Source organism: Rhodamnia argentea, chromosome 10 (genome assembly GCF_020921035.1).
Source record: "Rhodamnia argentea isolate NSW1041297 chromosome 10, ASM2092103v1, whole genome shotgun sequence".
NCBI lineage: Eukaryota > Viridiplantae > Streptophyta > Magnoliopsida > Myrtales > Myrtaceae > Rhodamnia > Rhodamnia argentea.
Genome location: NC_063159.1, coordinates 22,229,734 through 22,243,678, shown reverse-complemented (window position 1 = coordinate 22,243,678; position 13,945 = coordinate 22,229,734). Strand labels below are relative to the sequence as shown.

Genomic DNA, 13,945 nt, shown 5'->3' with positions numbered 1-13,945 from the left:
ATCATGATTACAAAGAACGCAACCCCAGCATGCATTTCTTTTTCTTCTTTCATATAGGAATGGGCACAGCATTCAGAGGTTCAGCCCGTTGGATGGCTATTCCGAACTTGTCTTCCATGTTCAAATTCTCAGGGGTAACGCCTTGTTCGAGCTTCCAATCGAAGACATTAATGAGCGAGCCGAGCATCAAAGGCAGCATTCTCATGGCCAATGGCAATCCCGGACAAATCCGCTTGCCGCCACCGAAAGGCAGGAGCTCGAAGTTTTGTCCCCTAACATCGATATCGGATCCAAGAAACCTATCGGGCATGAACTTGCCTGGATCGTCCCAAATGCTAGGATCTCGACCCATCGCCCATACATTGATGAGGACTTGTGCACCCTTTGGAATTGTGAAACCGCCTGTGATGAAATCTTCTCCGGATTTCCGAGGAACAAGGAGAGGAGCTACTGGGTGAAGTCGGAAATTCTCTTTCACGATAGCTTGTAAATAGGGTAAGCGAGAAATATCGGCTTCTTCAATCTGCTTGCCTTTGCCAATGACTAGATGGAGCTCAGCTTGGGCTCTTAACAGCTTTTCCGGGTTGCAAAGCAGTTCGGTCATCGCCCACTCCAGAGTGCTCGCAGTGGTTTCGCTGCCAGCGATGAATACATCCTGCGTGACCAATTTCGCAAATCAAAGATTTTGTACCTAGGAATTAGACATTAATCATCACAAATAAGGAAGCGCGATACGAGGACACAGTACCAGAAGTAGATGCTTGACTAAGGACATGTCCAGGGTCTCATTTTTGTCTTCAACTAGATCAAGAAGATTATCCAAAACATCGTTACGCTCAATCGAACCAGTCTCCTTCCTTAGCTGCAGCCTTCTCTCGATCAGGTCGTCAAAGATGTCGAACACCTTCTTGAAATTCGCCGCGACGCGACGCTTCTGGCCATGCAGGCCGATCTTCTTGAGCATGGGAAAGTAATCTGCCAGGTTAGGCTTTCCAATCTCAACCATGATTTGCCCCATCACTTCCTTCAGCTCTCCGGCAGGATTCGAAGGTTCCATCACGTCCAAAGAGAAAATCGTGTTCGATATCGCGTTGAGGCTGGTCCTGAAAGCTGCCTCACTGATATTCACTGCCTCGCCGGCGCACGCGCATTTCCTAACAAAGGTGATCAGCTCTTGCACTTTCTTGCTGCGAAGGTGTTGGTTCAAATCGAGTTTCTTGCTGGAGAGGATATGCAAGTTGTATATTTTCCGGAGGTATTGGAAAAGGGGAGATACTGGTACCCAACCCACACTTAGTCTGTCATGGTCATGGGCCATGACGGAATGGGGAACCATACGGTGCGAGAAGACAGCATCGCGGGCTTGGAGGATCTCTTTGGCGAGCGCCGGCGAAGAGATGACCACCGTAGTCACAAACCCTAGTTCCAGCTTGATGATGGGGCCGTAAGCGCCAGCGAGCTTGGCGAGGGACTTGTGGGGAAGATCTCCGAGCTGGAGGAGGTTGCCGACGATTGGAAGAGGCCGTGGACCGGGGGGGAGGTTGGAGGGCCGATCTTTTCGGCCACCCCCGGCGACGGAAGAGAGAGCTTGGAACAAGCCCCAGAGGAGGTACAAACACAAGATCAAAACCAAGTAGTCCATTTCTCTTTGTGAAGCTACAGCTACAAGGTGTGTCATGTGTGATCACTTCCCATTAATAACTACTTGAAAGTAGGTGAATTTTTTAATCGCAATTGTCACTTTTTCTTAGAGAAGTCAGCAACTCTTTCACTCAATGATTCTTTGTCACCGTTTGGCCTTGCTTTGCGACTTTTGCCATACAAAACAAAAGTAGACTGCTTTTTCACGGTCGCGCGTTTGATAGAAGAAAACGTGAAAGAGAAAAAGAAAACTTCAATTGATTATTAACAAGGAGTTGGTCATGCCTTCGAACATATTTTCAAAGTAACATATAGTCTATCAAGGTACAGAATTGATTTATTTTCTTTTGAAATTATTGGTTGTACTTACCAACAAGATTAGTTAATTCTTATTATGTTAGTGAATAAAATTGAGATCAACCTATAACATTAGCTAATAATGGATATTAACAGTGTAATTATGGCAGAAAAAAAAAATTGCCGTAGATCATATCTAAGCCACACGTATGGAGTAAGACTAACAAAATTTTGAAAAGCGTACTTGATCCAACCGTTAAACCAATTCAATTAGCTGCTGATCGAACTTGTCCTACATTTTTCGTGCGGATTCTACTGTTTATCTATTGACGCAAAGCTAGTTTAACCTGGTATCGGATAAGGAGTTCGACACGAGATATAAATTAAAATACCGATTTGAACAATCTCACTATAAATGATGGGGATAGTTGAATTGTAACATAAGATTTCGAGTCTTCTTTGACACAATAAATGTGATTTAGCACAAATGACAGTTACAGCGAACCCTATAGGGAAAAAAACAAAGTTATCATCAAGAGAATATTTTCAAAATAGATACGCACTCTGGAAAAATGAAAAAAAAAAAAAAAACGTAGTACAATTGAAAAGAAACCCTAACAATGCTTGGCCTGGTGTCATTAAGAGCATGAGGAAAATATGCCACGCGAAGACGTCGACAATGGTGGGCTACAAAGCATCACGACCAGGGCCTTTGACCACCGGCCGACACCGCCGGAAAGCGACAAAGTCTCGCTTTCCGCCTCGGCCGCCCAAGGAAAAAGAAAGAGTCCCGTTGATCTACGAATCTTTCTCTGTCGTCCCATGTTTCGTTTCTTGGTTTCTTGTGTCGACCCCATCCGGCCGGGCTCGTTTCCCATTTCTTTTTATTTTTTTAGAAAATTAAATAAAACTAAATAAAATTTAAATCTTTCCAATTAGCAAATAAAACGAGAAATAGGCAAATCCAATTTACTTTCCCTATTTTAAGCCTTAAGGAAAAAATAAATTAAATTTAGCGGCAAAAGATCATTGCTAAATAAAATTTTAATCTTTCCAATTAGCAAATAAAACGAGAACTTGCAACAATGCCCCAGAGAAGGTAAAGGCAAAAGATCATTGCTAAGAAATCCATGTCTCTGCGCTTATGATTTGTGAGGCTTGCCTCTTTCTGAATCTGCAAAAAGGTGCATGTTCCTCTATTTCTTCTATCATATGGAGGCCATTGTGGTGGTCCTCTTGCATTTCTTTTTTCTTTCAATTCAGGATCTCCTGTTCTGATACTATGTGAAATTTTGTGATATCACTCTTAAATTATTAGATGAATACGTAATTTAATATTTAATTACTCTGACATGGATAAATTATGGCCAAGTTGTCATCTCTTTTTACTGTCCACCAGAAATTGAGCGGTTGCTATGAACCTGCATTATTGAAGCCAAGGACCGCAGACCCTTCTCTTATGTCTTTTTCCGGGCAAGTCGGGGCTGATTCGTTCCATAGATTGGGAATGATGTCATGCAAATAACAACACAACACATGTTCCGAATGTGTTCAAACGAGGGGTCTCATTAGTACATGCTCCATAACATAAATCTTTCCGCAGTTTACGCTGGCAAGGCCACGACTTTCAGAGGCTGAGCTCTCTGCACGCTGACCCCGAACTTGTCTTCCATGTTCATTGTTTCTGGTGTGACACCGTCTTCGAGCCTCCAATTAAATGCGTTAACGAGCGAACCCAGCATCAGATGTAACATTCTCGTGGCCAACGGCAATCCTGGACAACTTCGCCTGCCACCGCCAAATGGTACAAGCTCAAAATTACTTCCCCGGAGATCTATATCGGATCCTAGGAACCTCTCCGCACAAATTCGTTTGGATTGACCCAAATGCTAGGATCTCTTCCTATAGCCCACGCATTGATAAGAACTTGTGCGCCCTTTGGAATGGTGAAACCGCCTATTTGTGTATCGGCTTCAGACTTGCGTGGGAGGAGAAGTGGAAATGGTGGGTGAAGTCGAAAAGTTTCTTTTACGATAGCCTGTAAGTATGGTAAGTGAGGGATATCGACTTCCTCCATCCGGTTGCCTTTGCCGATGACTTCATGGAGCTCGGAATGGGCTTTTGATAGCGTCTCCGAGTTGCAAAGTAGCTCCGCCATTGCCCACTCTAGAGTACTTGAAGTGGTTTCGGTACCGGCAACAAAGAAGTCCTGTGGTCATCATTTGCAACGGACATCAGAGCATGATAAGTACTTACAATGGGAAGATTTAGATTCATCGTTTGCAGCAAAAGAAGTGAAACCAAGTACAACCAAAGTGAAATAGAGCAATAGCCTTGATTCCATAAGGTTGTTCTATTTATGCTGAGTGAATCAAACTTACAAATTGTACGAAAAATTGTAACAACAAGATCATCATGCGCGGCAACGGTGTTTTTCCCTAGTTTTTTTTGGTCGAATGACGACAATGACGACAGGTGAATGAAAATATTGTTCGACAAATAAGGTAGTGACAAACAAAGAGAAGATTGAATACCAGAAGCAGATGCTTGACTAGAGAGATGTCCATGTCCTCACTCTTCTCTTCCACTACATCAAGAAGAGCATCCAAGACATCGTTGCTAGTAACTGAACCAGACTGCATCCTCAGCTGCCACCGTTTCTTGATGAGGACATCGAAGATATCGAACATCTCGCCAAAACACAATTCCGTCCGGCGCTTCAAGCCCTGTGGATCAATCTTCTTCAGCACAGGAAAGTAATCTGCAAGGTTTGGCTTTCCAACCTCGGCCATGATTTGCCACACCAGCTCCTTCAACTCTTTAGCTGAATTTGAAGGGCAAGTCATGTCCAGTGAGAAAACCGTGTTCGACAGAGAGTTGAGGCTAGTCCTAAAAGCAGCCTCGCCAATGTCTATGGCATCGCCACTGTGCGCACATCTTCGAACGTAGCAGACAAGTTCTTCAACTTTCATGCTGCGAAGTTGCTGGTTGGAATCAAGTTTCGTATTGGACAATAGATGGGAGTTGTACATTTTTCTAAGCTTTCGAAAGAGAGGCGAAATGGGCATCCGGGGCAAGCCGAGCTGATCGTGGTTGTGGGCTGTGATGGTGTCCGGAATCGTTCGACTCACGAAGATGGCATCGTGGGTTCGGAGGATTTCGTTGGCGAGTGCTGGAGAAGAAATGACAACTGTGGTTACGAAGCCGAGCTGGAGTTTCATTATGGGGCCGTAAGTGCGGGCGAGCCTGGCAAGAGACTTGTGGGGAAGCTTTCCGAGTTCGAGGAGGTTACCGATGAGCGGAAGAGGCCGCGGACCGGGCGGGAGGTTGGAGGGAGCCCTTTGGACTCTCGTTCCAACGAAAGAGAGAGCTTGGATCAAGCCCCACAGTAAGTGAAGGCACAAAAGCAAGACTAGGTAATCCATGGCAGGCTTGCCTTTGTGAATCTACAGAGGTATATGTTCGTCTAACTTCTTCTAGTTCATAATGGCCATTGGAGAGGTCCTGTTGCATTTCTTCCTGCTTTCTCTAGATCATTACCATCGCTTTCGCTCGGTCCCCCTAACCTTTTTTTATCATCATTAGCCCTCAAAATTCTGCTTTCAATCGGGCCATTTGTCCCTTTGCTACGAGTAACAGGAGTTGACATGATTCACAACTTGGAAAGCTACAGATTTACGATTGAAAAGGACACAATTGTTTTGGTAGAATCCGAGATTTATAAACGTTGCATATTTTGAATAACTACAGTAAAAGCAAAGAGGTCATTTGACGCTAGATCTCTTGTAGTTCATAGATGTTTGTGTTTTCTTGGTTTTACGGAAGCTAAACCCGTCCGATTCAATAGGTGGTTGTTATGAATCTACACTATTAAAGTTAGGGACCGCAAGTAAAATAAGGACATGTGACCAGTCCCTCTCACTCATGAATCGTCATTGGTGCCGCCTGTTTATAATATTGGCAATATTATAATTTATTTCTCGAGTTTGAGTCCATCGATGAAAACCGACCGATTGAAGGATATAGATGGATCCGAAAGATTTCGGACGGCGGATGGGTGACAGAGACGTCCGAGTAGATCAGAACTTCTTGACCAACAATGTGAGGAAAGAAATCCCAAAACATTTCTCCTTGAAGACGACTTCACGGGACATATAATGAGTGGTTCCTTTTGGTCGTTGCAGCTGCCATTTGGCCACTGAAATTGCGGTTGGTCAGTAGAAGATAAGGAAAAGCATTTGGGTTTTCTTGTTTGGCTTATTCTATCATCAAATAGTATCGGTATCGACACGTAACATGTCGACATGTCATTTATCAAAAATAAAAGATTCCAACATATTAGGACATGTTGTGTGTTAAATATATATATGTTTACTTGCATGAGATTTAGGGTCTGCATGGCAACAATTCTGTTCCCAAAAACAGATTATGGTTATAATGATTTTTTCTGATTATGGTTATAATGAGTTTTTAGATAATCGAATGTGTTTGATAACCAGTATTGTGATTCCGTTCATGAATAGAAACACGTTTGATAACTGTACAAAATTTATGTTCCCAAAAATACTTTCTCTTCCCAATTTTTTTATTTAAATCAATTAATTTTGTAATTACTTTAAAATTTTCTTCGTAAATTGAAGATCAATTTTCAATACACAAAAAATAATAATTTGAAATACACTTATTTTTTTTTTCAGCATGTTATAAATAAGATCCAAATTTTAATTTGAAAAATGTAAATATAAAATAGTAACGAAAGAAAGGAGGAAAGAAAAGGTTTTGTGTTTTGCAAAAGTGATTATTTTTGTCAAAACCAACTTTTTTGTGGTTTTGCAAAAATGGTCATTTTTTCTTCAAAACTGATTCTGCTTCTAGAATCATAATCAAAATTATATGTGTTATCAAACATGATTCTCATTTTTTTTGCTTTTGGAAACAGAATCACAAAAACAAAATTGTTACCATGCAGACCCTTAGAAACTTTCTGCCATGGCCACTCTGGTAATTTGACCCCAAAAGTCATCTTCCTAAAAAAAAAAAAATTAAAAAGAATGATGTCTTGTCATAATCATTATGATTTTGAAAAATAAATATAGGTGAGCCCAACAAGATCTCGGAGGCCTTACCAAAAAAACAAAAACAAGATCTCGGAGGATCTCACGAAATATTTCCCGCTCCCTGTACAGCCCTGCCCCCCTCTATTTCGTCTTCTTCCTCCTCCATAGTACTCTGTTTCTCCCAGCCCCCCTCTATTTCGTCTTCTTCCTCCTCCTTAGTACTCTCTCTCTCTCTGTCTCTGTCTCTGTCTCTCTCTCATTGTCTTCTTCCCTCACTTGCACCACGACACCAGGAAAGAGGAAAGAGAACTTCATTCAACCAAACCAACCCAGTGTTATAGTTCGTAGTCTTTTACTTTACCCAAACGCTACCTGCTGCGAAAAAAACTGTGGAAGTTAATGGATTTTGCGATTTAAATCAAATGCGAGTGAACGAATTACATGACAAGATTGACGAGGAAAATAAAAAAACACGAAAGATTTACATGGTTGAATCCCAACATCAGCACCTATTTCACCGAGAGACCAAGCGGCAAGTAAACCACTAATCATTAGAGAGTTGCAAAGTTACACTCACTCGAACACTCAAATGTCTTGCAACCCCGCATTACCCTTGAATCCACATTGTGCCCTAAGCGACGGCAACTTACTGCTTTCCGATGGTGCGTCGTTCCTCGACAGCTTCTACTTGTCGTCGAAACAAACCGTCAGCGCGTGATCGAGCCATGTGAAGATCTTGTTTGTTTTCTTCAAGAGGAAAAAATAAAGTTCGTTTTGTTTTTTTTTTTATGGGTACTACGTTGGTATAGATTCAGATCACAAATAGAATTTCTACTCAGGATTCAGGATATCTTTTTCCTTGGGGCTATAAAACAAGGTGAACAAGAATCAGCCGACGTGTATGGATTATTGACGGGTCAACCTAAAGAGCAGAATCGATCCCATTTTTGGCCGCTCAACTCATGTTGTGGTTCACGTTCTTCTTTAGATATTCCTGATGAAGACATTATTCCTCTCCTCTTAACTGCTCCTATATGCTGCTTTACACTACGGATAGCTGGGAAGATTAATCGCCTAATTTTATTGTTTCGTCTAATACCAAGACTTTCTTCCGTGCTGTTAAATTTAACATAGCATTGGGAAGTGTCAAAATAGCTTAGGTAGAATAAAATATCTAGTGAATTATTTTTGCGGGTAACTTGTTAATAAATTACCAATTTTTTCCGAAATTTGCAAATTACTAATTTGCATACTAAGGTACCAAATTTTAAAAATTGTTAACTGTAATATCAAATTATCAACCTCTTTAGAGTGGCTTATCACCTAAGGTTAGGTCAAATTAACAACTAAGTTGGGGTTACCAACTCTCAATTGAGTTGCTTATCAACATTTAATTTTGTGTAAATTACCAACTTTTCGATTGAGTTATTACACTATTTTCTTTGGTTAGCAACCCCTAATGCTTATTAACTCTTATTTAGAGGTTACTAACCTAAATCAGCGTGATTTACCAACTTTTCTCTCATAAAATAATCACCTAGTAATTGGGTACTGCCTCTAATTTGTGTTACTTCCATTTATTTTGATACTTGTTATATTTACCAGCTATCTTTATTGTTTAGAAACTTTTAGTTGCATTTTTTAGAGATGCCTAAAGTTTAATTACTCATTTTAGAAATTACCAAACTTAGTTGGACTAACTTTCTCTGATTAACTTTACCAACTAGTTTAAGGTTACCAGCTTCCATTTGAGTAATTTAAAAACTTCTCTTAATTTTTTTTATTATCTTTTACAATCTTTGAATCATCTCTTGCACTTTAAACTCTTGATGAGATAGTTTAGTACTGCTTATCCGCCTCATCTAAAACGATAAAATGGAACCCGATTACGAAGTTAAATTCAAATTGGTATTGGAGTCAAAGATCCCGATTTCAACTCTTCAAGCCTTTTTACTAGATTATAAATTTCTTTTCCCTATAAGGAATGACTTCAAAATTCTTTACCTCAAGATTTTGGAGTACCCAATTGAGGATGGCGGTGATAGTGGACATTGGCAGTGGGGAGGGAACAGTTTTGTGGGAGACTTTAGGGGTGAAGAAGAGACGAAGATGAAGAGCAGAGGAGGACATGGGTTGATTTGAGTTGGGTTGGATCTTGATTGGATCATGCATGGGTTGCTGAAATTATATAACATAAAAATAGATTTAAAAGGTTGAATAGGTCAATTTGGGTAGGACCCATATTTTATCCACCTAAATCAAACACACCCATTTGGGTAGAACCCATTTTTTATCCACCTAAATCAAACACACCCATTTGACAAGCCTACTTGAACGTCGTGACTATAGATCACTTAAGTAGATCACTACGAAGCCACGAGGAAAGATTAGAATGAAGAAACTTTGGAGCTGTTGCTCAAAATTGGACTCGTCATCATAGATCGGAATACAACTAAAGATGGTAAAGGGGGTCGTGATCGTGTTCTGGTCAAGGAGTAGAATGAGGAAGAGGTTATGTGCTTCTTTTCAACAACGAAGAAAGCACTTCAACTTCCACCCTCTTACCTCATAAACCCTAAAATTCAAAGTCCTTCATTTTACAACACTAAATTCTTACTCTCTTATACATCATCAAATCCTGAACCTTTTGCGTTTACTCTCCTAAACTCTTACCTTCTTACAAGTTAAACCCTAAACTTTCAACTCCTTACACTTTACCACCGGTAACATGCAGATTTTCAGTTGTTAGCGCCAATAACTTTTTGTTTTTCATATCAAAATGTGCAATGCACGTAATTCTTAAGTGGGAAGTGCTCATCATGTGCATTATGCCCTTTAACGAAAGTACCCTTGACCGCAATCTTGTAAGTTGTAATTCACGCGAATACTAGTGCAAGCTTTTAAAGTCTCGGATTAAACCTGTAACTAGGTGGGAGTTGGTTGAATGCTTCAACTGTAATAAGTTCGATTAAATGCTTCAAAATTTATCATTCAAATATACAGTGAAAATCGAGAGCAGTGAGTGAAACTAAAGATGCACCCACATAGCTCTACATTGACGGAGTAAGTTACCAGCAAACTAAGGAATTTATCAACTTACAAGTGGAGTGGAAGTTACTGGTTCTGTAAAAATTATCCGCTCAAGAACAAAAAATGGTTGTGGGAAAATTAATTTACAATAAAGTTTGTAACTAACCAGCGTAAGTCTACTTACGAGTTAGTGAGTTAAAGATGAAGAAAGAATTTGCAGAAAAATAGTCCAAAAAATCCTAAACCTATTGTATTTTTACCAATTAAGTCCTAAATCTTTTAAGTTTGTCAATTAAGTCCTAAATATTTTTACATTTTCCCAATTGAGACTTATTGGCCGGAAATCATTGAGATGAATGCCGGCCGTCCTACGTGGCATAGCCGGCGCTGACATGGTCAATCTTTAATGACATATTATTATATTTTTTTTGAATCTTTTATTTATGTTTCATTTTTCCCTATGGTTTTCTTTTTTAGCGGCCGACGAGGCTGGCCTCGCCTCGCTTAGACCATTGCGGTCATACGAAACTTTTTGCTTGTAGTGTATCAGTATAATTTTTGTTTAATACAGGTAGTACTCTTATGGACTTAGATTGTTCTGGGCTCTAGCATGCGCGGATGAGATATGCATAGTTTGGAGATTGCATTATCTTTGACTGAAATGTCGAAAAGTCTTTTAGTAAGGGCTGTAACCCTTCACTTCCAAAATCGAAGGACATGGATAAAGTCATGGATTTAGAGTTCAATTCATCAGAGCGTGAGCCTAGAGATGGACTGCACACTGCTAAGTCATTTTGTGATGCCGAACTGTTTGATAGATGGTCCGAACTGTTTGATGCTGCATTTGTTCGTCCTTTGTAATAACTATACTGGACCCACTTGCGGCCTAGGATGTCAAGACTCGGAATGAAGATGACATGTCGAACTTCGCTCGGAGATGGGACACAACGGTAAGAGATGTCCAATTAGGAAGATTAGGACGTAAAAGTCTAATTCAAAAGCTTAAGTTTATAGGTGGAGTGATACCACATGAATTTAAAGAGGATACATGACCCATTCATAACCGATGTGGGACAGCAAATAATAACTTCAACACATAAATTGACCATGCGATGATCATAATAGATCATGATTACAAAGAACGCAACCCCAGCATGCATTTCTTTTTCTTCTTTCATATAGGAATGGGCACAGCATTCAGAGGTTCAGCCCGTTGGATGGCTATTCCGAACTTGTCTTCCATGTTCAAATTCTCAGGGGTAACGCCTTGTTCGAGCTTCCAATCGAAGACATTAATGAGCGAGCCGAGCATCAAAGGCAGCATTCTCATGGCCAATGGCAATCCCGGACAAATCCGCTTGCCGCCACCGAAAGGCAGGAGCTCGAAGTTTTGTCCCCTAACATCGATATCGGATCCAAGAAACCTATCGGGCATGAACTTGCCTGGATCGTCCCAAATGCTAGGATCTCGACCCATCGCCCATACATTGATGAGGACTTGTGCACCCTTTGGAATTGTGAAACCGCCTGTGATGAAATCTTCTCCGGATTTCCGAGGAACAAGGAGAGGAGCTACTGGGTGAAGTCGGAAATTCTCTTTCACGATAGCTTGTAAATAGGGTAAGCGAGAAATATCGGCTTCTTCAATCTGCTTGCCTTTGCCAATGACTAGATGGAGCTCAGCTTGGGCTCTTAACAGCTTTTCCGGGTTGCAAAGCAGTTCGGTCATCGCCCACTCCAGAGTGCTCGCAGTGGTTTCGCTGCCAGCGATGAATACATCCTGCGTGACCAATTTCGCAAATCAAAGATTTTGTACCTAGGAATTAGACATTAATCATCACAAATAAGGAAGCGCGATACGAGGACACAGTACCAGAAGTAGATGCTTGACTAAGGACATGTCCAGGGTCTCATTTTTGTCTTCAACTAGATCAAGAAGATTATCCAAAACATCGTTACGCTCAATCGAACCAGTCTCCTTCCTTAGCTGCAGCCTTCTCTCGATCAGGTCGTCAAAGATGTCGAACACCTTCTTGAAATTCGCCGCGACGCGACGCTTCTGGCCATGCAGGCCGATCTTCTTGAGCACGGGAAAGTAATCTGCCAGGTTAGGCTTTCCAATCTCAACCATGATTTGCCCCATCACTTCCTTCAGCTCTCCGGCAGGATTCGAAGGTTCCATCACGTCCAAAGAGAAAATCGTGTTCGATATCGCGTTGAGGCTGGTCCTGAAAGCTGCCTCACTGATATTCACTGCCTCGCCGGCGCACGCGCATTTCCTAACAAAGGTGATCAGCTCTTGCACTTTCTTGCTGCGAAGGTGTTGGTTCAAATCGAGTTTCTTGCTGGAGAGGATATGCAAGTTGTATATTTTTCGGAGGTATCGGAAAAGGGGAGATACCGGTACCCAACCCACACTTAGTTTGTCATGGTCATGGGCCATGGCGGAATCGGGAACCATACGATGCGAGAAGACAGCATCGCGGGCTTGGAGGATTTCTTTGGCGAGCGCCGGCGAAGAGATGACCACCGTAGTCACAAAGCCGAGTTCCAGCTTGATGATGGGGCCGTAAGCGCTAGCGAGCTTGGCGAGGGACTTGTGGGGAAGATCTCCGAGCTGGAGGAGGTTGCCGACTATTGGAAGAGGCCGTGGACCGGGGGGGAGGTTGGAGGGCCGATCTTTTCGGCCACCCCCGGTGACGGAAGAGAAAGCTTGGAACAAGCCCCAGAGGAGGTACAAACACAAGATCAAAACCAAGTAGTCCATTTCTCTTTGTGAAGCTACAGCTACAAGGTGTGTGATCACTTCCCATTAATAACTACTTGAAAGTAGGTGAATTTTTTAATCGCAATTGTCACTTTTTCTTAGAGAAGTTAGCAACTCTTTCACTCAAAGATTCTTTGTCACCGTTTGGCCTTGCTTTGCGACTTTTGCCATACAAAGACTGCTTTTTCGCGGTCGCGTGTTTGATATAAGAAAACGTGAAAGAGAAAAAGAAAACTTCAATTGGCATTTTAGTCTTGCCAAAAAAGAGTAATCTACTTACCGAAAGCAAAAGTATTCTTCAATTGGCCAAACAAAGAAATTTTAGAGAAATTTTTTGGTAGTATAATATGTTGAGATATTAACGCGGAAACACTAACGGATTTTGCAAATAAGTCAATACGAAATCACCAGAAAAATTACGAGGAACGATAAATGACATCAGAGATTACGTGGTTCGGTCCGAATGTCGGTACCTACGTCCACGGGGAGAGTCAGCAATATAATCCATTATAATCGGAGAATCAAAGTTATAATCGCTCATGCACTCGAGTGTTTCCCGCACCTAGCTTAAGCCCAAAACAAATCCACAAGCCATATCTCACAATCTCTCACAGAACTCTCACTCAGAAAGACTCACAGAGAGAAATAGATACTCGTCTTGTTTGCTATCCAAAACGGCTGAACAAAGAACATCAATGACGTTCTTTTCTTCGTTTTCGTGCGGCTTCAAGAAGCGCCCTTTCTCTGCTTCTTTTTCCCTTCGTGCGGCTTTTTTTTATACAAAGCCACTGTGCGGTTGTCCCTTTCTTATATGACTGTTCTGCAAGAGAGGGATAAAGCAAAACCCCTCTTTCTTTCTCTGACAAAGACCTTTTTTTTGTCCTCATAAACTAATATAAATTCTAGGATAATGAGTCAATTCTTTGTCCTCTAGTGACTTTCTTTGATCTGTACATATCCAAAGAAAGTGTCTCCCTCCTGCACGCAACATAAAGAAAGCTCAAGAAAAGTCAAACCGTTAGAGATAAATATCAATCCCCTTCGTCCGAATAATCCAGATTTGCGCGAGATACTCAAAAGATGCGCAACAGATTTTGGACAAATCAAAATCTTCCAATGAGTCTCTATTACGATTCAAACTCGAGACACTAAC

At 41.3% G+C, this 13,945-nt stretch overlaps 2 protein-coding genes and 1 pseudogene across 2 annotated transcripts; all 3 read right to left on the bottom strand.

The window, feature by feature from the left end:
- Positions 1–20: 20 nt before the first annotated feature.
- On the bottom strand, positions 21–1,665 carry LOC125312656 (geraniol 8-hydroxylase-like). Its single transcript, XM_048271463.1, has 2 exons — positions 749–1,665; positions 21–655 (listed from the first exon to the last, which is right to left on the bottom strand). Exons 1-2 carry the CDS (start codon positions 1,640–1,642, stop codon positions 50–52), a joined length of 1,500 nt encoding a protein of 499 aa, XP_048127420.1. The 5' UTR covers positions 1,643–1,665; the 3' UTR covers positions 21–49.
- A 1,763-nt stretch (positions 1,666–3,428) lies between these two features.
- On the bottom strand, positions 3,429–5,465 carry LOC125312645 (annotated as a pseudogene).
- A 5,705-nt stretch (positions 5,466–11,170) lies between these two features.
- On the bottom strand, positions 11,171–12,834 carry LOC115731762 (geraniol 8-hydroxylase-like). The gene is made up of 2 exons (XM_030662439.2): positions 11,899–12,834; positions 11,171–11,805 (listed from the first exon to the last, which is right to left on the bottom strand). Exons 1-2 carry the CDS (start codon positions 12,790–12,792, stop codon positions 11,200–11,202), a joined length of 1,500 nt encoding a protein of 499 aa, XP_030518299.2. The 5' UTR covers positions 12,793–12,834; the 3' UTR covers positions 11,171–11,199.
- Positions 12,835–13,945: the final 1,111 nt, after the last annotated feature.